Source organism: Macaca fascicularis, chromosome 4 (genome assembly GCF_037993035.2).
Source record: "Macaca fascicularis isolate 582-1 chromosome 4, T2T-MFA8v1.1".
NCBI classification, from domain to species: Eukaryota; Metazoa; Chordata; class Mammalia; order Primates; family Cercopithecidae; genus Macaca; species Macaca fascicularis.
Window position 1 is genome coordinate 60,638,202 of NC_088378.1, and position 26,593 is coordinate 60,664,794.

Genomic DNA, 26,593 nt, shown 5'->3' on the forward strand with positions numbered 1-26,593 from the left:
CCTATATGCAAAAACTTTCTAAATGGATCCCATGACCCCAGTCTTTCACACTTTCAGTCACTTTTCTACACATGCCTAAAAATTTATCCAAAACCCAGCTCTGATCGTGTGGCTTTTTAAGCCTTCAACAAGTCTGGCTCCATGCTGCCTAGAGAGTAATGTTTTAGGTCTTCAAGACTCTGAAATATGGGCCAAATTTCCTTTACAAATTCATTTCCCATTGTTCTATTCTACAACACAGAATTCCTATTCACAACACTTGTATGCCGTATGCCATTCCAACTTCCAAAGAATGTCTGTATTTTGCTCCAAATTCTACTAAGTTTTACCTGCTCTTTAAGGTTCAGTTAAAAAATATCGCCTCCAGATTTTTTTTTTTTTTTTTTTTTGAGATGGACTTTCACTCTGTTTCCAGGCTGGAGTGCAGTGGCACCATCTCGGCTCACTGCAACCTCCGCCTCCCGGGTTCAAGTGATTCTCCTGCTTCAGCCTCCCGAGTAGCTGGGACTACAGGTGTGTGTCACCATGCCTAGCTAATTTTTGTATTTTTAGTAGAGATGGGGTTTCACCACGTTGGCCAGGGTGGTCTCAATCTGTTGACCTCATGATCCGCCCTCCTCAGCCTCTCAAAGTGCTGGGATTACAGGAGAGAGCCACCACGCCTGGCCTGCCTCCAGATTTTAAAAACTCTATACACATCTATTAGGGAACTAACCATTTTCCAATTTGATAAAATGTTTTTCTTCTTGATGTTTAATCCTACTTATGTTTTCATTCTCCAATATGTTGAAAGAATGGGTCATCAATAAATAGTAAGTATTGATTAAATTAACAGTAACGATTATAGTAATAACGGAGGAGAAATAATTTTGTTTTGTGTTGCTTTGTTTTTTCTGAATATTGAGTACCAAGGAGCCATAATATACCTTTGTTTGTTCCAATTCTGAAGATAAACTTTCCAAACTGCTAAAACTTAAGAAGCGTTCATGACTGGAACCTGTTTGAAAAAGGTATCTTACTACTGTTTCTTTGTTTGTTTCAAATCGCTCCCATTTTCTTAATGTGACCTAAATTTGAAAAAATAAACAACAATAGGGTTACAAATGTCACGAAATACTATCACATGTTCATTCGTTTGCAAAACTGTCAACTTTCAGTGAATTCTCATTTCAATTTTCACACAGTCACAATGAATAGAGATGATTCTAGCATCTTCTGTAAGAATTTCTTTTCTCTCTGTCAATGTTTTCATCTACAAAAAGAGAAGACACATGGACTCAGATGATTTCTGAGTTTTTTATAATTTGTAAAGTCTTAGAAATGTAAAGATATTACTTAAAATGTAGATAAGTAACCACAAAAAAAAAAAAAGGCCTCTCAATCTGTCTCAAACAAGAAAGGAAGCACAGGAGAAGGTAGGGAGAGGGACGAGGAAATGAAGAGGGAGAATTGAGCACTTGGCAAAAACTCAAAAACATTTTTAAAGGTAATGTGTCAGCATCCCAATAAAGCATAAAGGTGGCATAAACGTGTGGCTGCATGGCTTCCTGGAAAAGTGAAATAGTATGATCAAATTTCTGGATTCAGACAAGTGTGGATGAAATCCTAGCTTTATTATTGATCAGTGCTGTGTGATACAGCAGCAAGTCCTCAAACTCTTTCTTCTTAAGCATCCACACTTGCAAAATGTGCTAATTCCAATATCCATCTCTAAGGCTGATGTGATGATTAAAAGATGATTCATGTACAGAATTTAACACAGGGCTGAAACATCAGAGGCAGTAACAAAGGTTCGCCTCGCTGTTATGAGGCACAACAGGAAGTGAACACTGCCCAGTCTCTGTTTAAATGGCCCCTGACTTCCGGCTCCTACCTGGATGCGGCGCTCCTGCCTCTCCCGGCTTCGCTCCAGGCCGTCCAGGGTGCTCTCCAGCTTTCGCAGCTCCTCGCGGCCTCGGTCAGGCAACCCTCCTTCTTCCTGCTGCGCCTGCGCGATCTGCTGCTGCACATCTCTCTTCTTTGCTGAGATCCGCTTTGTCTTTTGCTAGAAGCATTTATTCAACAGATGGATATAAATTGTGCTCTCTAAACAGCTAAGTAGGGACATCAACACCCACACTTAACAGAAGTACAGAAAAGTGGGCCCGAAATTTATTTTACAGCTAAGATTAACAGTTGAAATGGTAGTCGGATGCTATATTAGTCAAAGATGAATATTGTTTATAAATATTGTATGTTTTTAATGGTAAACAGCATAAATAATTTGGCTTTAGTGTTTTGTGTGCAGATTTGGAGAACATTTAGCATTTTGTGCAATACTGCAGGAAGAGTCTGGCAAAACAATTCATTTGACATGATTCTTCTTAAATAATTATTTTCTGCTTAAAAACATGAAGTCCCAACTCCAATTTAAAAAAAAAATTTATTTTATTAAAAAGCAAATATTAAGAGATTTATGGCCAGGGGCAGTGTAGTGGCTCACATCTGTAATCCTAGCACTTTGGGAGGTCAAAGCTGGAGGATTGTTTGGGGCCAAAAGGTTGGAACAGTCTGGGCAACATAGCGAGACCCTGTTTCTACAAAAAAATTAAAACATTAGCCAAGTGTGGTGGTGCATGCCTGTGATACCAGTAACTTGGGAGGCTCAGGTGGGAGTGTCACTTGAACCCAGGAGTTCAAGGCTGCAGTGAACTATGATTGTGCCACAACACTCCAGTCTGTGTGGCAGAGTGAGATGCTGTCTCCAAAAATAAATGAATAAATATGTATTTCCTCAGTATATTCGGAAGGGTTAATTTGCTGAGATTTTGTGGGGGGGGAAATTGTCTTAAAGTAAACTTTTTATTGAGGTATAATCTTCAAATAGCATAGTACACAAATCTCAGATATGCAGCTTATAAATTTTCACAAAGTAAATGCACCCATATGAAAAGTACCTGGCCCAAGAAATATGAGAAGAGTTTTAAAATATTAACATAAATATCTATAATCTTAAATTTATTGAACCTAAAGTAAATGGAAACCTTAAAAACCATTTCACAATGATTGAGAACAATGTAACACCAAATATTAACTTTTTATACCTAGCCTTTTTATAATTATTAAGTAAATCTAGAAATCCTGAAGGCTGGTATTTTACACATACTTTTAATGCAACTTCCATTTTTATATATTACAGAATACATGCATATATAATAATACACACAAACATATTATATAATTAGCTACCATTTTGCTACTGTGTATCAGGTTAGCTAGAATTTTTTCATTAAAATATTTTATTTGAATCAAATTTCCATTTATATTGCGTTTAACAAGGTATATATTCCTTTTATGCAAACATTTTTTGATGTACACTACCAGACTATCAGAAATTAAGTTGATCAAAATAATTTCTTATTAATATATGTACCAGAATTTCTTTATTTCTAGCTCTAATCCTTTATAAGGGTGTACACTCCAGGAAGGTCTAGTACTTCAAGTAAGTCATCATTTCTCAAACTAAAGTATGTTCAACGTTGTAAGTTGAAGAGAAAGATTTTAACATAATAGCAAAAGAACAGTGATCTCAAATATGAAGCAACTGGTCCATCTATGCCTTTCCTCTCTGTTTTGAAAAGGAGAGTCTAGTAAGTTTTGTCTAGTTTTTCCTAGCTAAATCAATTTTCTCTCCACAGTATTCCTTGAACTTTTTGATGTCATCAAGTCACTCAGTCTGGAAAATTTATGTTGCAGAATATCCTGAAATGTTTAATATTTAACAGAGAAGAAAAACCTAGAAGTGCCAAATTCTTTTAACCATTCAACTGGTTCCTTCCCATGCCCTCCTTACCCACTCCCTCAAGCCAGTGGTTATATTCTTTATCTCTCTGGTTCTTTCAGTAGCAAATCAACTTTACATAATCTCGTTGGAAGAAAGAGGCATTTTTACCTGGTGATGAAGAAGTAACTGCTGTGCTTCAAACAGATTTTCAGTATCCAAGATCTTCTCAGCTTGTTCCTGGACTTCTTTAGAGCCAGAAATTAATTCTTCAAGAGAATTTTTGACTATTTCTTTGTACTGTACACAGTCCCCAAAATTGCTTACCATCTTTTCAACCTGCATTTTCGTGAAAAAAAAAAAAAAAAAACACATAAATCATATGCTACTTGTTGAAGTTTGTATAATTTTTTTGGTAAGGTATGATTGACAAATAAACATTGTATATGTTAAAGGTATACTACATGACTGAAATGATTCTCCAAATCAGGCTAATTAGCCTATCATCTCACATATTTCTCTCTCTCTTTTTTTTTTTTTTTTGTGAGAACACTTAAGGTCCACTCTCTTAGCAAGTTTCAAGTATACAATAGGTAATATTAACTACAGCCACCATCAGTATATTAGACCCCAGAAATTTTTCATCTTAGAACTTGATGTTTGTACCCTTTGATCAAAACCCCCCTGTTGAAGATCATGTAATCTTACATATTTTAGGAGTGTGCATAAAGTCTACCTCAATGACTTGAAATATAAACACAGATCTTTAATTTTTATTCTTTCTCATATTACTTAGGTTTATTCCATTATTATTAAATTTCATAATCATTTATGGGGATTGCAGGCTTTATTTGATATGGTGCTCTGTGGCGTATTAAAAATGCATTCAACCTGGTAATCAAGGAAGGATAACAAAACAGCATATATTATATATATATTGACTTCTAGGTCTGTTTAATTATAATTGCATGACTAAAACCTAATTATAAAAGTGCCTTACAAGAAAGTGAGTCCATATTATTTAAAGCAAATAGGAAAAGATTTGTAGAGTTGAAAAAGAGAATAAAAGAGTATTTGTTATAAATGTACTTTCAATATTCCTACATAAAATAAATATAATTTACAATTTTGTAGTCATCTAATGGATTGTCTTCCTTATCATTTTCCTAAATTTTGAACTTTCTTTTCTGTCTAATTTCTGCTTCCTCTATTTCTGTTTTACCAACATCCTTTGTTTTCGAAGCCTATCCTTTATCTTCACTAAGATCATCATTTTTACGTGTTATCACTTATTTACCACAGAAACCTTCCAGGTTCTTCTTTTCTTATCCTATCTTTTTTCTTTGACTCTCTTCTGATCTAAGTTTTTCCAAGGAGAGCAATCTGTTCTCCAAACAAGCAGCAATAAGAACGTATGAAAACCACAAACTCCCAATTTCAGTATAAATCGAGCAAATCTGTTGAAATAATGACTCTTCACTGTATCTTGTGCATCCACCCACAGTCTTTTTTTTTTCTTACACTGGACAGTTGCAAACACATTGTGTTCAACATTAACTTAAATACTAAATGAATTCTTATCAAAGAAAGGGGCTGAATGTGCCAAATCCATCTCTTCATACAAATCCATCTGTAAACAAAATGTGTTTTCCTCCATTCTTCTCTTTCTGCTTTCACTAAGTAAGTGACCAAGTAGCGGAAAGGGGTATTAATATAAATTATAAAGAAGTTTAAGGTAGATGAGTGTGTAAAAAATTAATGTCTGTGTGAACATTCATTAGAGATAGATTCTTGCTACAAGTCCTGGGGCAAAATCATGAGAGTACTTGGAAGATAAAGCAAATGGCCTTGGTAAATGTTAGGGAAACTACTAACTTCTAACTTTAAAGGCAGCCAACTTTTATTTTTTTTTTTGGTGGGACAAAATATACTACAAGCTTGTCTGTGAATAACTAAAACTATTTCTTTGATCTTGGCTCAAAGATCACCCTTATATACACTAACTTTTTAGAATGTTGTTTTTACTTTTCCTGTCACCAAAGGAGGGAAGGAAAGAGCAAAAGAGGCAACTGCCAAATTTTCACTAAAGTTATGGTTGTGGCAACTGACTAAATTTGACCGTTGCTTTGAAAGAAGGATAATCAAAGGATTGAAATAGATTATGTTCCAAAATTTGATTACTCATAGAACTATTTTCAATTTGTCAAAAACTCACGGGGAAACTCTAATTTATATATAAAAATTCTCACATAAAACTAAACTCATAAGCAGTTCAGAGTATTTTTGCCTTATGTAAATTCAGCACTAGAGTCTCAAGCATATTGAAATGGATTAAAAACATGAAGGTTAACGGATGAACTGTTAGATGAGAAATCTCCATGGAGAATTTCAGATTTTCAGAAACAGACCTTTATGGTCATTTTGTTGTCATCCATTAGGCCATTTTTCCATGCAAGTTTATACTTAAATGATTTCAAGAAATACTGGTAAATATCTATTCTACTTTACATTCTTATATTATCTTCCAAAGCACAAACTTAGATTTATACAAAAATCTGGTCAGTAAAAATATTTTTGCTGATGGTGGAAGTGGCCCTACTGGAAATGAAGTAGATGGATTTGTATATTTTAATCTATAAAGGAATATAGAAAAACATTAAAATGCATATCAAAACACTAGAAAGAGAATTTTACTGACCTGTTGATTAAATGCTGAATATTTTATTATTACTAGGGACCAGTTATTGAGCATTTACTGTGTTTCAGGAACTACACTATGTGCTTTATATACATTACTGCATTAATTCATGACGCTGCTTTTTAGAGTGAGTATTTTTAACCCTGTTTTATAAATAAGGAAATCAAGACCTAGATGTTAAGTAAATTGAAGGTTACCTAGGAGGTAGGGTATCACAATTAAACTCTAACCCTGGATTTCTTTGAGCCTAAGCCTTATTCTTAGTCTCCATGGCATATCTTAAGCTGACCATAAAATAACAATGCTTTTCATAGGAGTAAAAAGTGTGGATTTGATAAGTTTTATATTTCAGATATAGGTCATGAAAGTGAACTAACATTTCCAATAATGGCACAGACCAGACATCAAACATCCTCTTCATCTTTCCCAACAAGCTTCATATAAAAAAGCGTAACAACTATTCTGTTTCAACTATGGTTTCTTTATAAAATTACTTGCTAAACTACCAGAAGAAAAGAACCTTCCAGATGCCTCACCCAGAACTGTCTGTTTAGTGTGAGTAAACGCTATACCTCTGACAGCAGCGTCACCAGAGCCTTGAAAGAGCTGGATAATTTTGCCAATTCATCTCCCTGCTTTTGGGCTTGGTTCTCAGAAGAAACTTCTGTCAAAACTTTCAGCCTGGATTTCAGCCAGCTGAGGGTCTCGCCCCCTTTGGTAACACCATTTCTGATCTCCTGAAATGAGAGAACACTTTTGATGAACACAGCGCAATTGTGAAATCATAACTTTCCAGCAATAGAGGACTCAGCCTAAGAAGGTTTGTAGGTGGAGCAGAATAGAGTCAGACATCATTCAGCAATACAGTGCCTGCTTATTTTACTTTGTGTACATATTTTTAACAAATGTCCACAAGTGCTTGAAAGAATACTGTTGTCTATACAAAAAAATCAGCTTCATAATTAGATTGGTTAGACACTTATAGATATGTCCTTGATGATAAAAAAGATGATTCTAAAAATACTGTGGAAAAACATGAGATGCCACAATTGGCAACTATAACATACATACACTTTGTTATCTCACTTCCTGTGAGCTGGAAAGAAGATGGTATTTTGTGAAAAAATAATGAAAGTTCTTTTTTTCAATCAGCTGATTTCTTTTATTGCACACTCTACTTGTTGAATATTGTTATGGATGCTCTAAAGATTTATTTTAACTTCATTAACTTATATTTTCTCCTTAATTTTTATTAGCTTTTAGAAGCCAATATCCCATATAGCAAGAAGTATAAATGGGAGCACAGTTCTAATTCAGGAAGGGAGGCTTTATTGACAAGAAAATGCTAGAAGGACTCCAGGGTTTCAGACCTTGCAGGGCTGCTGACTGAGGGAGAGGTGACTGGAGCAGTCTGTCCTCCCTACAGCAGCTCTGGGGTGGCTTGGGAGGAGGGGTCTCCAACCAGGACCATTCCAGGGCTTTGCCAGGGCAAATGCACACTGGACAGGAAACTGCTGGTTCCAGACCCCAGTGATGTCTTCACTCTAGGATGTGATTTTTTTGTGTGTACCATGAAAGTAACCAGTAGCAAATGTCGATATCCTTCCACATGCATACCATGACATTGAGCACCACTAGCATTGTATAATTTAATTGAAAAAGAAATGGGCTAGGGGCAATGGCTCACACCTGTAATCCCAGCACTTTGGGAGGCCTAGTGGGGCCGATCGCTTGAGCCCAGGAGTTTGAGACTAGCCTGAGCAACATGGCAAAACCTTACCTCTACAAAAACTACAAACATTAGTCAGGCATGGTGGCATGTGACTATAGTCCCAGCTACTCAAGAGGCTGAGGTGGGAGGATTGCTTAAGCTCAGGAGGTTGAGGCTGAAGTGAGCTATGAAGGTGCCACTGCACTCCAAACCTGGGTGACAGAGACTCTGTCTCAAAAAAAAAAAAAAAACTCAAAGGACAGGAACAGAAAGGAAATGTATTGTCCTCAACAGCAACTATGTGGCAACTATGTGACTTGCAAGCATTAAAAATGTTGAAAGATGAAGACTTTTCACAATATTATGTGTCTAAGAGTGAGAAAGTGCCATTTACAGAATGCAAACTGTGTTTGAACCTGGGGCTTTGTGGCCCTGGTGGGGTTCCTCAGGCTGCACCCACACTCATAGAGGCTGAAATGAACCAATCCAGCTTAATGTCACATAGAAAGGATGCCCAGAAACCTTGCCCAGTTCCCTGATTTTTCTGTGACCTGCCTTTTGCATGGCTGAAAATGTATTGTATAAAAGCATACAGTGTTCTTGTTTTCCATGATGATTCTTAAATCTCCACTGGGTTATACGCCCATGCATGCAATTTTCCACTCAGGACTCCCCATTAGCTGAAGATGCATTTGTGGCACCACAGAGCATGACTAACTCTCAAAGCTGCCAAAGATTCAATAGGAAAAAACTCTACAATGCTCCACAGTAATATGAGGAGATTTATTTTAAAGACAATTTTTAAGAATTTTTTTTTTCCCCCAGAAAGAACAAAGGAGACAACCGTTAAATTCTCGAACATTATTTTTCCACTATGGGAAATTTTCCTCTAGCAAATAATGACCTTGAACTTACTTCAACGGCACGTTTAACCTCTCTGTGGTTGGCAGTATCGATGGCCTCACCCTTGATCCCCTTTAATTGTGTCTCATTTGTAGATATCCAAGATGAGAACTCAGAGAATCTGAAATAACATTAGTACTTTCTTATTAAAGGGAGAACATACCAGAATGATTAGAATATGTTTTCTATTTTGAATTTATTCATGGAAATTTAACAATTAAGTGATTACCAAATTGATTAACACCTTTTCTGGAAACTGTTCTTTTAACATGAAGCTCATGTTGAAGGGCAGGGGTGACCACCTCTGTGCTCAGTTACTAGGGGCGGGGTAGTGGGGGAGTTCAGCTGAGGAAAAAGATGTGTTCTAGGGAATGAGTTCCTGGAAAGAAGGAAGGGACCACTTGAGGTCTGGCCTCGTGTGTCCCCACCAGGGTGAGACACAAACCTATAGAGTAAGAAGCCACCCTTTAGGGATATGAGGTTATATGGTTTGGCTGTGTTGCCACCCAAATCTCACCTTGAACTGTAGTTCCCATAATCCCCACATGTCATGAGAGGGACCTGGGGGGAGGTAATTGAATCATGGGGACAGTTACCCCCCTGCTGCTGTTCTCGATAGTGAGTGAGTGCTCACAAGATCTGATGGTTTCACAGGGGGCTTTTCTCCCTTTTGCTCTGCACTTCCCCTTCCTGCCATCATGTGAAGAAGGACATGTTTGCTTCCCCTTCTGGCATGATTGTAAGTTTCATGAGACCTCCCCAGCCATGCTGATCTGTGAGTCAATTAAACCTCTTTTCTTTATAAATTACCCAGTCTCAGGCATGTCTTCATTAGTAGTGTGAGAAAGGACTAATACATAAGGATATTGGGGAGAAAAGGATTGACCAACTTTGCCTCAAAGAGATAACATCTGGGTCACTTGGAAACAAAGTGCCTCACCCTGATTCTGACTAAAATCCATTCTTTATTAAATGAAGGATTTTTGTACAAGAATATGAGCAATAAATATGAAATATGTTATTTCTTGTTTTATCATGATCTCTGAACTAACAGAATGAAGTTTGACTACACCGCTCTCTGGAGACCATTCCGAGGCTACCTGTTAGTGTAGTCCTTCCACTTGTCTGGGTCTTCCATGAGCTTCCTGTAGGTGCTGTCAATGGCAGCTCGGAGCTCTTTGAGAGTCACGTGACAGGTTCCAGGTGTGTCCCTTACTGGATCCCGGACTGGGAGTTTCACACAGAGTTCCTCGATGAGCTGTAACCTTTTCTCACAGAGATGATGAGGACCTTTGTCACTGAAGAAAACCTAATGTGTAATAAATGTTTTTATAATTCCTGTGAGAAGCCACACAGTACTTTTATTTTTTTCACAGAAAAACCAAAGGAAGATTCCCACGCAGACTACCAAGGTAGGGTAATTAAGCTATTTTTTTCAGATCCAAATCAAAATATTAGTAACATCCTTTATGGAACAATGTGACTTGACATTGCTATCCACATTGTGGTGTGGGAGACGTACCCTGTGCTCTTTAATTATCTTTTCACTGCCTTCCTGGGGCATCAGCTTGGTCTCTCGATCCAGCTCAGTTCTGCATTCTTCTACAGAGGCTAAGAACCTATTCTTCTCCACGTCAATCTTCAGATGAAGCAAATGATAAGGGGCTTCTCCTTGAAGATCCTATATTCCATAGGAAGATTCAGAAAATTAGGATGATGTTCCTGATTATGTATATTCCCAATTGAAGTGGCAAAAAAAAAAAAAAAAAAAAAATCCGTAACATATTCCTTTTAGGGCCAGTGTGAATGAGTCACTACTTTCCACACCTGGTCTCTCTACTTTGTATTTTTCCAAGTACCAGGACCACAGCAAATCCTTTCAGCCTGCTGGGGGTTAGGTGTTTTCTTGGTGATTACTTGATTTAATTCGCACAGTAGCTCTGCAAGGTACCTTTTTTTTGGGGGGGGGGGGGGGCGGGGTGGTGAGATGGAGTCTCGCTCTGTCGACCAGGCTGGAGTACAGTGGTGAGATCTTGGCTCACTGCAACCTCTGCATCCTGGGTTCAAGCAATTCTCCTGTCTCAGCCTCCTGAGTAGCTGGGACTACAGACAGCACCACCACGCCCAGCCACTTTTTGTATATTTAGTTGAGACGGGGTTTCACCATTTTGGTCAGGCTGGTCTTGAACTCCTGACCGAGGTGATCCACCCACCTCAGCCTCCCAAAGTGCTGGGATTACAGGCATGAGCCACCAAGTCTGGCCAGTCCTGCAGAGTATTAATGTTCTTATTTTACAGATTACATCGTTAAGTCTCAGGGGTAAGTACAAAAGCTAGGATTTTACCATAGATTTAAATCATACCCTCTCCCCTGTATGTGTCCCTTTTGATTTTGTCAATGACCTTGTGAGGTAGGAGGGGCAGATATTATACCTACTTCCAAAAGGAAAAACATGAGGAAAGCTTATTAGTGAAAAAAAGTTTTAAAAAGAAAAGAAAAAAAGAAAACTATAGCTCAGGCTGCTGACCACCTGGCATATCCCCTTTTCCTTAGATCATACCCTGAGAAACAAGCAAGCAAGCAAGCACTCAAACAATCCATAACATTTCATGTTCTTTTTAATTATAAACATAAGCTTCATCATTAACTTTAGTCCCATCATTAATTTTAACTAACTTCTATCCTATGGCATTTTAAAGGATTACCTTTGAAAGAGAATACTAAGATGACTGATGAGAAAAATGAGGTAGGCCTATGGAAAGTCCCACCTAGATTAAATCCTAGAGGGGTGTGTGTGTGTTTGTGTGTGTGTGTGTGTGTGTGTGTGCGTAATAAAATGCAATCTTCAGTTATAGTCTTTATTCTGTAACACATTTACAATATGATATGCTTCAAATATACCTAACAAAGTTTGGATTTCTTTAATAATCCTTTTTTTTAATGAAAAACTTGAATTTTCAAATTTAGCAATTTAGCAAGTAAAAAGGATATTTTTTGTTTTTCTTGTGCACAGGGATAATTATTTAGCTTATACTACTGAGATTTTTAAAATACACAAAGCGAGGCAACCTGATGCAGAGAGTTTCAGCTGCCTATCTTCTGAACTCCAAAACTCCTCCATATAACGCATGTGAAATATCACCTCAAGGTAGAACACACTCACCTACAGCTAGAGCTGTCTTCCTGTCTACCTCAAGGCAGACAGCCTTGCATGGGTCTCCACTGTGCTGCAGTTACTTCCAGAATCTGACATGCAGTCTGAAGTTGGCCTCCACAGGACAGACCCAGCTCATCTCCCATGGTTCTTCCACAGCCCATGACACACAAGTCAGATGGACGCCCATGGGCCCCCATGTCCTCCTGCACACTCTCCTGCTTTCTCTCTTCTGGGCTGCTGTGTCACCCCCTGCCTACTCCCATTTCTGCTTCTTCTTTAAAGTTCTGGCTCAAAACTAGTTACTTGATTCACTGTTTTCCAACTTCCAAGTGGATCCACCTCCCTCTTTCAAAGCTTTCATAAATATATGCACTTTTGGATTTGTCATATATTATACTTGTATTATTTGCAACTAATTATCTCCTTTACTGAACTTTTAAGCTCTTGGGAGAAAGAGGAGTATGCTTTGATCATCATTGAATTCTTGACTACAAAATGTTTTCATTTATATTTTTTGATCACAGCTATCTCAACTAGATGGTATAAACCTTTGGGAGGAGAAACTATAAATACATGTTTTATGATTTCAGTAGGTATACCTAACAAGATTTATTCAGCAGAGAGAAGCTTACGAAATGTTGCTTGAATAAGTTAAACGTTCTTGTCACCCAGGATTTAAAAAAAAAAAAAACCAGGAAACCAAAAAGAATGCTGGAGTAATAGGATAAAATTGATGCTGATAACAAATAGGAATAACACAATTCTATCATATATTTTCAGGTTTTATTTAAGTCCAGTTTTTTGATTTTTTAAATGAGGGAAATAGTTACAGTGACTTTCCAGGAATTTCTAAATTTCTCTTACATTTGGACCTCAACACACTCAAGCTTCTCCCTTCATTGAGGATGCACGGCGTCTCCGTCCTGTCCTGACTCACCTTCCATTGTTTGTGGAGCTTTCGAACAGCTTCCTGAAGCCCCTGCTGCTCCTGCTCTGGAAGGATGTCGGTGAGTTCATCACAAGCTTTCAGGAACGCATTGAGCACCCTCTGATCCAGCTGACTGAAAAACTCCTGACATGGAGGGGGAAAGTGGGTAAGAGTGTTGGACAGACGAAAAGGCAGCATCAGGCATGATCAGCCTCTAAACAGCCTCTAAGCCAGCTGCTGCCCTCTTTGAGACTTCCAGGCACCCACTATTGCTTTTTAAGAATGAACTACGTGCACCTATAGTTATGAATCAGAAGCCATCATATCCAAAATTCTACTAGTTTTTTTTTATTTTTTAGAAAAATTCTTTGTGGTTTTCAAATTTGGTAGAATATTCCAAAAGGAATATCTCATCTTCCAAGGGGAGATGCCAAAACGTTGATTCTGCAGCGATAGAGCGTTGGTTCCCCTTTGGTGAAGTCAGAAGAACTGGACAGAAGCCACGACTAAGCCTCATAATTCCACATTCCCCAACTGCAGTGCTTCAGGGCCTGATGCTTCATCATAAGCCACTGTCACATTCACACAAGTGCACAGAGAAGCACACATGTGCACACATAGGCACACATGCTACGCACCAAATTGTGTTCCTCTTCAGACTCATATGTTGAAGCCCTACCCCCCAAATGTGATGATATTTGGAGATGGGGACTTTGGAAGGTAATTAGGTTCAGATGAGGTCATGGGGGTGGGGTCCTCATGATGGGATTAGTGCCCTTATGACAAGGAGCACCAGAAAGCTTGCTAGCTCACTCTCTCTGCCATGTGAGGGTGCAGGGAAAAGGCAGCCATCTGCAAGCCAGGAAGATAGCCCTCCCCAGAACCCTACCATACTGGCACCTGATCGCAGACTTCCCTTCTCCAGAACTGTGAGAACGTAAGTTTCTGTTGTTTTAGCCACCCATCTATGATATTTCACTATGACTGCCAAGAAGATAAAGACAATATTACGTATGACTAAGTCTCACACAGTCTTAGGAGAAGACATGCAGAATTATTTTGTAAAAATAGTGATTCAAAACAAAAAGTACCATACTGTAGTGGTGAATAAACTGAATGAGATGTTTTGTGTTTTGTGGTCACAGACATTAACCCTAAATCTAGTCTGCTGAATCACAAATACATTGCATATATCATTTGAGAGTGTGGTTTATACAAATAGCCACTGAAATGTCAGAAAAGATAACTCAAATACACGTTCTCAGAGTGCTGGTTATTTCCATATACCATTCACAAACATTAAGACTAATGTTCTCAATATTGATACTGAGATGATAAACATGAAGATGGCTTTACAATACTGGGACAAGTTGTGTATCAGCCACCAGACTTCAAGTGACACAGTATCTATACTATGATATGGTGGATGTATAAAAATGAGCACAAAGGACTTAGCCAGTCACCTCGAGTTAAGAGAATCTTTAAAAGAATTGATTTAAAAGAATCTTTAGTTATAGAAGAATTTGTCAGCTAAATAATGAATTAGTAATTTGGAGAACTTGAATTATTCTATGACTACTATTCTGGGGGCTTAGGAATGGCCAATGACAAGTCAGCTCACTAACTGCTCTTGAATTTCTTTTTGCTCACCATATCTGTGGGTCTCATACCTAAAAAGTCTGTGCTTTCCTGACTCATCTGCCTGCTCGCCTTCTGTATCAGATCAGTGTGCCTTTTTTAAGGTTTTCATCCAAGGTTGTTTGTCCATGTATTCAGGTCAAGTGCCCCCCAAAGGGTGGACTCACAGTGTGTCTCCGCAGGAGCTCCTCCGGATCCCCCTTTTCCTCCAAGCCCTCCTGAGCAATCCGCAGCACCTTCTCCAACTCTGCTCGAGACTCCTCAAACTTCTTCATCAAGCGACTGTTGGTTTCCACATGCTTCTTCCAATCTCCAGTTTTCTTTACCATACTCTTGATGTGAAAAACAATCACAATGTGATGCTGCTTTCTCATTACTGAAAGGATCATTTTGTTAGAGGGTATTATTGATTTAAAAAGCACTTGGAAAAAAGACAGTTCATCATCATGGGAATAATGAACTCTTTTCAATATTAATTAATATTAGGTAAGAAAGTAGGACAATGATTGGCTTCCAAACACCAGCACATGAGGCGTTTTAGCAAGACTGAAAGCGCAAGTGATGGTTTCTTGTTTTCACTCTGCATTTTCCCTGGCTCACAACTCTAAAGCAGAGAGAGCAAATTACCTGAAAAGCAACATGAACATCTGCAATCTGTCTTTGTAGCCTCGTCTGATCAAAATGCTTTAACACGTTGCTCAAGGTCACAAACTTTTGAACACTTTGACTGCCTTTCTCAATAAGTGTCAAGGTTTTCTTACAGTTTTCTTGACAAGCTAACAGTTCCTATAAGGAAAGGAAACCCCACAACAATGTTATTTACAAGACAGAGTGAGAGAGAAAGAAACAGAGTGACCATTACAGATAATAAGAACAATATTATATAGCTTTTAGGCTTCTAATCAGCAATAAGTAAAACCAAAAGTACGGTGGAACATTTCAAAAGATCTCAATTTTAAATAATCACTGAAGTCAGCACTTTCTTATATAGAGCATTTAAATGTTACAGAAAGTTTTTTTGAGATTTTTAAATCCCTCATGTACATTTTATTGTAGTTAAGAAAATGACAGAGCATCAAAATTATTTGTCTAAGTCTGCATTCCTCTAGAAAGGTGATAGGCCTATAGTTTATTGAGAGAACAATCATGAAATCAGTGAATACATACCAGGTTTTAATGTGACTAAACAAATTAAGCATCAATGCACATTCACTTTGCTGAAAGAGATGCACGATATATGTATTTTGTATATCCTAAATTTATAGTATTAAAGGTGTACAACCTATCAGTCTTATTAATGAAATGGTAGGGTTCAGATCCTAATAAAAAAAGGCAGCAGACCCATGCACTTGGGGAAGACTTCCAACTGTCCCACGTTTGCAGGACAAGATGCAATGGTGACTGACAGACACTTCCACCTCTGAGTTGTGGCCTGCAATTGTGATTTTTGGCAGTAGACAGCATGGAAGTCATCGAGCCCAGTACAAGGCAGAGAGTCATTTTTTGACTTGAATTATACCATTTGCATTTCAGTATCCTCAACTGCATTAAAAAAGTATATTTCAAACTGCTCATTTGGATGCCATTTTTGGATATCCAGATGCAAATATCAAGAGCACGGATTTTTTGTTTGTTTTGGGAAAAACAGAATAAAGACATACTTTTCCTTTTGAAAACTTAGGAGATAAAAGGGTAATATAAGTTCAAAATGTACTATTAGATTTTATTATTAATAACGCTATGAATATTATTTGAATTATGGAAAGATTTTTTACTGACAACTTGCACAAATTTAGAAATGCAGGAGATGTCACCATGTCTAAAAATGAAAGATAATCTCTATCCAATACAATGAGAATGCAGTTTGGTGGTATAATCATTATCATTGTGGCTTCACTACAGACAATAATAATAATAATAGTGCTATCAGTCATATAGTGCCACTTATTATATGATAGTGACATTATGGTATATCTAATGTAATATCTGCAATAAGCTTTAAACTCAGGTATTGTAGCCTTCATCTTAAAGTGAGGAAATTAAAGTTAATCAAAGCTTCCTAATTTTCAATATTAGATCTAAGATCTGAATATCTGTCAGACTCATTTCAGACACTCTTGGCTCTTTCTACTCATGATGCCACCTTCCTCCCATGAATCTATTTCAATTAATGCAGTGGCAAACCTTTTGTACATTAGTTTCTCTCTCCTCTGATGGATAGGTTCATTTATAATAAACCAAATAACTCAATTAACTACAACACTCAGTAGGAGACTGCTATACATACAATATGTTTACTAAAAATAAGACGAAGAAAAATGATTATCACATCAAACACATTTCCAGAGTTTCAAGGTTGTTTATACTGTCGTATTCCAAGAGGCAAAGAAAAGATCTCATAAGACAGAGGTTATAGATACTGGGTAAAAATGGAAAGCAATTGTTTTTATTATATATATGTAAATATACATCTAAATTATCTATCTATCTGTTTTCAAAGTATCAAGAAATGAAAGCACATATACCTTTTTAAGTGAAATTAACCATTTTGTCAATCAGCGAGGCAGCACTTAATGCCTAAAGCTATATGTGGGAAGTAACAGTAAAGGATTCTCCAAAAGAAAGTCAACATCAGAATGAAAATATTATATCTGTAGATATGACACAAATATTTATATATTTTATATAAATATCATCTCTGTATGTGTTCTATATAATTTATATGTATTTATCTTCTAGTTATCTAATGTAGAGACAGGATATTTATTTAATTTTCTTATAGTGTCCTTCTACTAGCGAAGCTAGGGATCATCTTTCATGAACAAATCCCATAAAAAGTTTAATATAAATAAATTCTCATTTGTATTTTTAAAAGGCTAGACTATATGTAGTCTATTGCTAGTAGACAGGCACTGTAAGAAAATTAAATAGACACAAAGCAGAGAAATAATAGAAAGTCCTTTGACTGTGGGTACCCTTAATGTTTGATGTTAGAGAGCGGATTTGGCTCCATCTCTGGAACACATCCCTTATTTCCCAGAGACATTGTGAACTTTGCACTTTCCGTACTTGGGGCTCAGGATGCATGGCTTACGTGTGCACACAGCAGAGGTTTACAAATGCCTGCTGAGTATTGCCAGCCCACAATGTTGCTCCATTGATAGAAAGGGGAGCTGGATGCTCAAAACAAACCATGTTTCCTAATTTTGCTCAACTCAGTGAACTTACTGATTCAGATGAAGAGCCTGGTTTGCTCCTGAGTCCAGCTAGACCGTTCCCTGGAAACAGCTCACATAGTCCCTCCACTGACAGTGAATGGATTTTCATCTTTGGACAAGACATGTATTTTTGTTTTGAGTTAGTAATACTACTCTAGAAAAATGTTTCTTGTCCCAACTGAATTTCTATTCCTGTAAGCAACACCCTGGTCTTGTTACACATGTTTTAGAATAATTGTCTCCTGAAAGGGATTGTTCTCACCTGATGTTTTTGTTTAAAAAGAGCACTCGATTGTGCTTCACGCTCAAGAACTGTGATAATTTCATTGATTTTCCCAAGTGAGTCATAAAAGGACGTCATCTGCTTTTCTAATTCCTCCAACGGAATCAACAGCTGCTGAGACTCATAAAGGAGTGGGGAGTAACATTCTTTGACCTTTAAAAACATAAAGACAAAAATCCCATGAAAGACCATTAAGTGCCGCTAGCTCAGGGAACGTTCATAGCTCTGAGGAACATTTTCTTTAGTGACATGATCATTTGGTGCTTACAAATATTCAAAGACATTTCTTTAATGATATTTCCTCTATATTGTCAAATTTTGCTGTGAAAAATAATAGTGCTGTACCACTGAGACAAATAAATGGCTACCGAGTTTTCTCATGAAAATTCATCTAAATCGTCCATCTGGATAGCACTTTCTCATCTAAATGATTGTTTTTAGTGAGCCAGATGGCATCGAATTATACTTCATAAACCATGCAACTCATTTTCACTTTGGCCTTGAAATCTGACCTAAGAGAGTCACGAATTATTATTACATTATCTAGACCAACCTGTGTCTTCCAGCTTTGTTTTCAAGAGGTCGCCTACTTGAACACTTGACTGCTGATAAACTTAGAAACCTTTTGGCTCACTCTTCCAAGACAGGCCTGTGCTTTCCTGCCTCCCACCAGCTCCATGCTTTGCTGCTCCCTGCTTATCAACAGCCTACTCATCTGAAGCACTAAAGTCATACCAATTTACTCACGAAGCTTCCCATGCTAGGGGAGGGCTCTGTAGTCTGAATTGAGGCAGCCGTTACCTGTCACTTGCACTTGTCTTGTAAAATATGTTTTAGTCTATAGACCTGCATTGTCTTAATGATGAGGCCATTAGCTTCTGGAAATCAAGAGCTCCAGGAGGTGTCTACTCAGTCATCCTCTAAGAACTTCCCACCTCTTCTCTTACTTTCAGATAACCAGGGAAAGGAAATTAATCAGTATTTGTTAGTAAGCCATTCTTTGTTTTTCATATAGTATAAAGACAATAATGTTCTAACCAGATGAGGCATATTCCAAAAATAATCCTTGAAGGAAGGGGAGAGGGCAACGTTTTGCTCTACGGTTAAACACAGAATTACGTATGAAGAAATGTTTTTATGTTCTAGGATGTATTACCTGAAGTACACACTCATCAAAAGAAAGTGGCCATCCTGCTACTGCAACAAGACCCTGATATAACTACCTTGAACAAAACCAAGAGAGTCTACTAATATGTATACAGTCAGTGTGTTTTATTGATCTCTCCTGGGTACAAGAGAAAACCTATCAAGATGCTGCATCTGAAACAGTAAAAAGGCAAATGATAATTTGCTTTCTCAGGGATTGCCCTGAACACCCAAGCATGGCTCAGCCTAAGACATGTAAGCTCAGCTAAGGCCCTAAAAGCTGCTGGGGAGTTATCAAATTGGAAATGTTGACTTCAAATTGTACTCATTGTTTAGCAGCTTTTACTAGTAGCCAATATTATCATTATTGTCCAAGACCTTTAAATTATAAATAATTCTAACTTGAATGTTAAAATAAAATGAATAGAATATAAACATTCTCATGCATATCAGATTGACAGATAAAATTTTCTCTTTTTTATGGTCATGATTTTTCCTATTTTAGCTTTTTGAATGCATTCTTTTTCATTAATTTCCTACTACTGATGTCACAAAGGTCATTCTCTTCCTTTTTACCTTTCTTTCCTATTTAACAGGGTCTTCTACTTTGTTTCTACTTTGTTTTTCCATTCTTCATTTTAAAATGTTTCCATTCATTTATTATAATCACTTCTCTCTTTTACCAGAAATTAATTACCCAATCTAGGTGGACTTTGCCAACAATACCATCTTCCTAAAATTCAAATTTGGATAGATAACAAATCCCAATGGAACTTCCAAAGTTCCTAAGGAAAATCACTGAATAGAACAGAAAATGCTTATGACTAGTTCTTACATCCATCTAGTTCCCTGTACAGAAAAGATATAAATGTATATTTTCTTTCTTTTTTCTTTTTTTTTTTTTTTTGAGACAGAGTCTCTCTCTGTCACCTAGGCTGGAGTGAAATGGCGTGATCTGGGCTAACTGCAACCTTTGCCTCCCAGATTCAAGTGATTCTCCTGCCTCAGCCTCCTGAGTAGCTGGGATTATAGGTGCATGCCACCACACTCGGCTAATTTTTGTATTTTCAGTAGAGACATGGTTTCATCATGTTGGTCAGGCTGGTCTCAAACTTCTGACCTCGTGATCTGCTCACCTCAGCCTCCCAAAATGCTGGGATTACAGGTGTGAGCCACCGCACCTGGCCGAAATGTATATATTCTAAGCCTAAGTGAGTTCCATGAGATGAGGAGGGCAGAATTTCCATGGCTTTGTTGCTATGCTTACAGAAAATTGCATAAATGAGTTTGGAGTGGAGATATATCAAACAAATCTTAATAAATTCTCATTTAAATTTATGATCCCCTCTTCCTCCTCCTTATCTCCTTTTTCTCTTTATCTCTCTTTCCCTCTCTTGGTTTTATCACATGTAACTGTTCCCCCAAAGTATCTAACTTTCGATTAAAATACAGCTATAATACTTCTAAATTAACAGAGGTAATACTTGGTATCAGCATCATAGTTTTATTTTTTTTTTAATTCATGACAAAGTTACTAAATCAAGAGTCCCAATTAGAAACAAAAGCATTGTTAACAAGTAAACACTTTGCCCATGGGGAGAAGGAGGTAGCAAGCAAGCTGAAGGCACTGTTGGTGCACACAGCCTATTGTGCATTAAATTATTTTCGCACCTTGGTTAGCTGCTCTTTGAGCTTTGACATTGTTGCAAACATTTCTTTTCCTTCTTCTTGGGGGCTTTCTTTGGTAATGAGGTGTGCTGTCTTTGTAATTATCTTGTATTGGGCATCCATCACAGGCACCCTCTGCTCAATATCCTGCATGAATCATTGAAACAGCCAGATTCACACATGACACATTTCCTCTTAGTTTCAGGATTCCACAGAAGGCAGAACAAAGATCAATATGCACTGTATAAAATCCAATACTTACACTAAACTTTCGACGATTCCAGTTTTTGCTTCCCTTCATTACTAATAAATATTGGTAATATTATATAGTCAATAAAACTTTCCTTTAAAAGTGACCAAAACATCAGGATGAGCTGAAATAATCTTTGTACTTTCCAAAACAAACCCCATGTTAATGTAGTATGGAAATATAAAATATAATGTAAATGTATATTTAAAATGTGGGGCAATTCTGATTTTAAAAATTAGACTGGTTTTCTTTAAAAAAAAAAAAAAAAAGTAACTCATTGCCATTATAAAAACGTATACATTAGAAATCTTAGGATAATGACAATTTAAATTACTTACAGTCTTCTCCCACAGGAAAAAACCAAAGCCAACATCTTATCTATACATCATTAAGTTTTTTTCCCTGTGTTTATACCCATTTTTAAATTTTTACAAAGACAAAAGAATGATACTGTTGTTCGCTTTTCTCATGTAACAATATGTTGCAAAATCTTACCAAGTCATTAAAAATTCTTCCACTACTTCATTTTTGAGAGCTGCAGGCTATTCAAAATATGCAAATACCACAGTTCATGCAAAAAATCCTTTATTATGGAAAGTATTTAGGTGGAGGTGCTATCTATAGATGTCTCCTGTTTTTTCCTAGTACTTTATAATTTGGTTGTAGAAAAAAAATCTCCAAACTGAAAAACAATTTGAAGTTACTTTACATGATCAAGACATGTCTTTTTTACGTTCAATACGTTTTTTCTGACAGATACAAATTGGGACATACAGACATGTCAAAATGATGCTCAGGAGACACAGAAACAGCTTTTGCAATGATCTGAATAAACTTGTTGATCTTTCTTCTCACCATAGAGTAGGTTTTTCATTTTGATTCAGAAACCCCTCACCTCCAAGTCTTGAATTAATAACTTGACATTCATAAAAGAGACTTCTAAGGGTTCACAAAGTTTCTTATGGGCTTCCGTTGCAAAAGCAGACAGGGTAACAACACAGTCTGTGTATTCCTTCTTCATTCTGTCCATCTCATCAGCTTGAGCATACTGTTAAGGAAAGGGAGGCGGGAACATCGTGAAAGCCATTCAGCTGCGACCACTGGAACCACAACTTTCACTTTCACATATTTTCTGGAATTGTTATCTGGTAAGAAAGACTCTAATCCTTGATTCTCATTTTAGATAAATTTGAAGTAAGTCCAATTAGTTTTAAAGAAAAAAAGAAACTAGCAAAAAAATGAAGAAATATGATTTGAAACAAGAATCATTCCATATGGCCAGGCGCGGTGGCTCAAGCCTGTAATCCCAGCACTTTGGGAGGCCGAGACGGGCGGATCACGAGGTCAGGAGATCGAGACCATCCTGGCTAACACGGTGAAACCCCGTCTCTACTAAAAAATACAAAAAACTAGGCGGGCGAGGTGGCGGGCGCCTATAGTCCCAGCTACTCGGGAGTCTGAGGCAGGAGAATGGCGTGAACCCGGGAGGTGGAGCTTGCAGTGAGCTGAGATCCGGCCACTGCACTCCAGCCTGGGCGACAGAGTGAGACTCCGCCTCAAAAAAAAAAAAAAAAAAAAAAGAATCATTCCATATAAGTAGGTGCCACATGTCAACATAATCCTTAATCAAACTAATGCATTTCTGTAATGTTCCTCCATTATACATGGAAAAGAATGAATAATCAACCATAAAACACACTGGTTTTAAACATATCTATGCTTTGCCTTAACAAACCCGTGCTCTAAAAATAGAATTCTCTCTAAACAGACTACTTATCACATTTGTAACACATACACGTTTGAGGTGTATATAGATTTGAAAGACATACTTGCTTGACTTCCATAAACAACTCCCTCCACCGCCCATTTAGCAACAGTAATTGCTGCTTCAGGTCACGGGAAACCATCTCATCACAGGTTTCAATTAGAAAATTGCCAGCATCATTCATGGCAGTATGCTGCTGAATCCAATGAGGTAAATTTCGAAAAAAATCCTAAACAATAAAGAATGCACAATATCGTAAACCATAAACCAAATATCAATGACTGATATGAAAGTGACTAAAGTAGGAAAAATATTTTTGTTTTAATGTTCATGTGAATTTTAAGAAAAATCATAAATCTCTTTAAAAATACATATTTTTGATTAAAAAAAAGTTTCAAAATGTGAGCTAGAGATACTGTCTTTTTTAAAAGAACATTTGTGCCATATCATTTGCTGAAGACAAAACAAAACATGATGACCACTTTCTGTTATTTCTATTTTACAGATTAAAAAGCTGAATTTCTGTAAGTGTAAGACACCTGTGCATAACCTTCAGGATAGTAAATACCAGTGCTAGAGTCATATAAAAGCATAATACATTCGGGAAATATATAGCTTCCTTTTTTATTTGTATAAATGTTTGGGGTATGAGTGCAATTTTGTTACACGCATAGATCGTGTGGTGGTAAAGTTGGGGCTTTTATTCTTTTTTAAAGAAAGAATAGCTTTCTTTAATAATTTCTTTTTGACCTGTTACTTTTGATTTTTAAATTTCAATGCAGTACATTAAGATAATTAGCAATCATGGAGATAAACCATCAAAGAAAAAAATTTTGAATTAGATATCTGAGTCAAGAGCACTTAGTACAATAACACACTTTCTTGTTTATTTAAGGGTTCCCTCTTGGCAATGAAACAGTTTCCAACTCATTTTAAATGAAGCGTACGTGTGCACGTGCACACACGCAACACATATCACAGTGAAAAACAAGGATACCAAAGATAATTCAAAATCCATTTCATAAGCCATGTGTGGGAGGACTTCCTACATATATAAATAGATGAGAACACTTCTGTTTCTGGTGGTTATATTTCTTTGGATCAAATTAACACAGATGACATCTACTAGGGCACTGCTAGTCTAATCAGAAAAGCCAAAATCGATATGGGTACATGGTTATTGCCTCCCTCAGCTACACAAGAATAGTTGATCTACATGAAATATAGAACGGTAAAACATTTAAAAGTGATACATCTACTTGCCCAAACAATAATAGATGAACCAATCTTGGATGGCATGTGGCAATTCTAATGCATGCATTTTTAGTATCACTTACATATAAATTGATTTTCCATGTAAAAATGCCAGGCTTCCATTAGGAAGTATATAAGCAGAAATCAGTCCATTTCATGTGATATTTACATATAAGTGACATTAACATAAAACAGTACCTCTCACAGGCACACACACATACACACTTATAACTGGCCAAAAAAGAAATCACTCCTACCCAGAATAAGACCCTTGCTTAAGGGTTGATAAAATCCAAAACAGAATATCTAACGAGATACAAATGTCATGGTCCAGCTGTTCAACTGGTGTATGCTCCCATATAGATTCAGTGGTATGTGCTTCAGCACTATGTGAAAACAAACCAAAGTTGTTTTCATCCTCTCTTAAATCAGGAAATCCACGAAGGCTGGGGCCCTGGTCACTCCCCTTTATAGGCAGAGTTCAGTGTAATAATATACTGCCCTTCCCTTTGTTGCCTGTTGGATTTACTCAACCCTCCATCGGCTTCTATTAAGCAGTGTATTTATTGGTCTATTGCTAACCTGAAAGTGCAACTTTTCAGGCAAAGTCAAGATTCTTGAGTGACACTTGTAAATATATGAGACCCCCTAGTGAGCTATGCTGTAAAAGTCTCTCATTTTGACATACAGCAAATGTCTTTTCTTTTCGCATGAAACAATTTTACCTTTTTGGCAATTTCTGATTGATTGAGCATTTTTTCAGCATCCTCTAGCCAGGCTTGCAGACTAGCCACTGTATTGCCATAGCGATCCCAGTTAGAGATCACTTCTTCCAGCATGCTCCTCACACTCCTAACTTCTACTGAGAGATTCCTCCACTGAGCAGTGGTTTCATTCATGAATTTCATCACATTCTCAGCTTCTTCCACTGAAACAGATAAAACCAATTATAACCCTTATCTTATATTTTAAATCCTCCACACCTGTTTTTCTATGGTCTTATACATTGGTGTGCAATAGTATCCATCACAAATGCCAGAGGTCATTTCCAACAAATTTGACAGACGTAATTACAAATTGAAAACAAATATATTTTACAAATTGTATCTTTACACTCATTTACTTGATTGTTAATATTCAACTTATTCTATGTTTTTGCCTTTAATCCTTAGATGCAATTTAGAAAATGAAAGCTTATTTTGTTCTCTCTTAGAGAACACGCGCACACACACACACACACAGAGAGAGAGAGAGAGAGAGAGAGAGAGAGACAGAGGGAGAGAGTATGGTTATGCAGGTTAAGCATTGTACAAAGCCAAAGGAACTGAATTCAGTATGTGTTCTCCTGGCCAATGGCGAGGTCACACAAAAATTCCACGGACAGAAAGAATGACCTGATCAGATAGAAACCTGCAGGCTCTAAATTCTATTGCAGTCTACGTTGCAACAAATTACGTAGTATGTTTTACCTGAACCATCTGCTTTGACATACATCTCAGCTGTCTGTTTCAAGATCTGGTATGTCACTTCATATTGTTCAAAGAACTTGCTATTTTCTATAAAAGACTAGAAAAGGAGGAATGGTTAGAAGATAACAAACATTAGGCTCATCTGGAATGCCAAAGTCAATTTTCTTCAGTATAACTAGAAGCATAGTTTACCCAAATTTGTTAATCTCACTCTTTCTGAAAATATAAAATTAATTCCAATGCTACAAATTACCTAAGATCATTCTGAACACATAAATTGATTCCACGTTTTTTATTCTAACCCAGTTCAGGACTGAGAAAACATTCTATTTCTTCACCAACCAAGGGTTTGCTTTTTGAAGAAACAGAAATGTCTCCAGAGAACTTGGGTCTAACATTTAGAAAGCACTAAATTTAGAAGAACATTTTAAAGTGTCCCACTGTGTTTCAGCTGTGGAATTCTCTTGCTCTTTGAACATTAATCCTGGTGAATGACTGCTCTGAGGAACTCCAGATTATAAATAAATCACACAGTGCACAAATACTTTCTGTAAAATAAAAAGTAGAAAAATTGGAAATAATTACATATTCTATCCATGCTATCAGTGGTCTCACATTTCAATGACCTATTATAGAAAAATTACAGTAAGACATGTTTACATATCATCTGTAATTTATTTATATATATATATATATATATATATATATATATATAAAATAGAATCACTACTGGCAAGTGAACAC

The 26,593-nt window shown here is 37.0% G+C and overlaps 1 protein-coding gene across 27 annotated transcripts in view; it reads right to left on the reverse strand.

Moving 5' to 3' along the window:
- The window catches only part of SYNE1 (spectrin repeat containing nuclear envelope protein 1), a 530,711-nt gene that overhangs the window by 323,946 nt on the left and 180,172 nt on the right, over positions 1 to 26,593 (reverse strand). For all 27 annotated transcript variants that reach the window (XM_074037290.1, XM_005552157.4, XM_074037285.1 and 24 more), the window contains 16 exons: positions 25,850 to 25,946; positions 25,106 to 25,308; positions 23,191 to 23,355; positions 22,257 to 22,409; positions 21,115 to 21,258; positions 18,277 to 18,450; positions 15,424 to 15,582; positions 14,964 to 15,128; positions 13,168 to 13,302; positions 10,595 to 10,753; positions 10,173 to 10,381; positions 9,085 to 9,193; positions 7,031 to 7,195; positions 3,932 to 4,099; positions 1,874 to 2,044; positions 927 to 1,067 (listed from right to left, as the gene is read on the reverse strand). In XM_074037290.1, the coding sequence (XP_073893391.1) occupies positions 927 to 1,067; positions 1,874 to 2,044; positions 3,932 to 4,099; positions 7,031 to 7,195; positions 9,085 to 9,193; positions 10,173 to 10,381; positions 10,595 to 10,753; positions 13,168 to 13,302; positions 14,964 to 15,128; positions 15,424 to 15,582; positions 18,277 to 18,450; positions 21,115 to 21,258; positions 22,257 to 22,409; positions 23,191 to 23,355; positions 25,106 to 25,308; positions 25,850 to 25,946 (2,517 nt within the window). The remainder of the gene's footprint in view (positions 1 to 926; positions 1,068 to 1,873; positions 2,045 to 3,931; positions 4,100 to 7,030; positions 7,196 to 9,084; positions 9,194 to 10,172; positions 10,382 to 10,594; positions 10,754 to 13,167; positions 13,303 to 14,963; positions 15,129 to 15,423; positions 15,583 to 18,276; positions 18,451 to 21,114; positions 21,259 to 22,256; positions 22,410 to 23,190; positions 23,356 to 25,105; positions 25,309 to 25,849; positions 25,947 to 26,593) is intronic.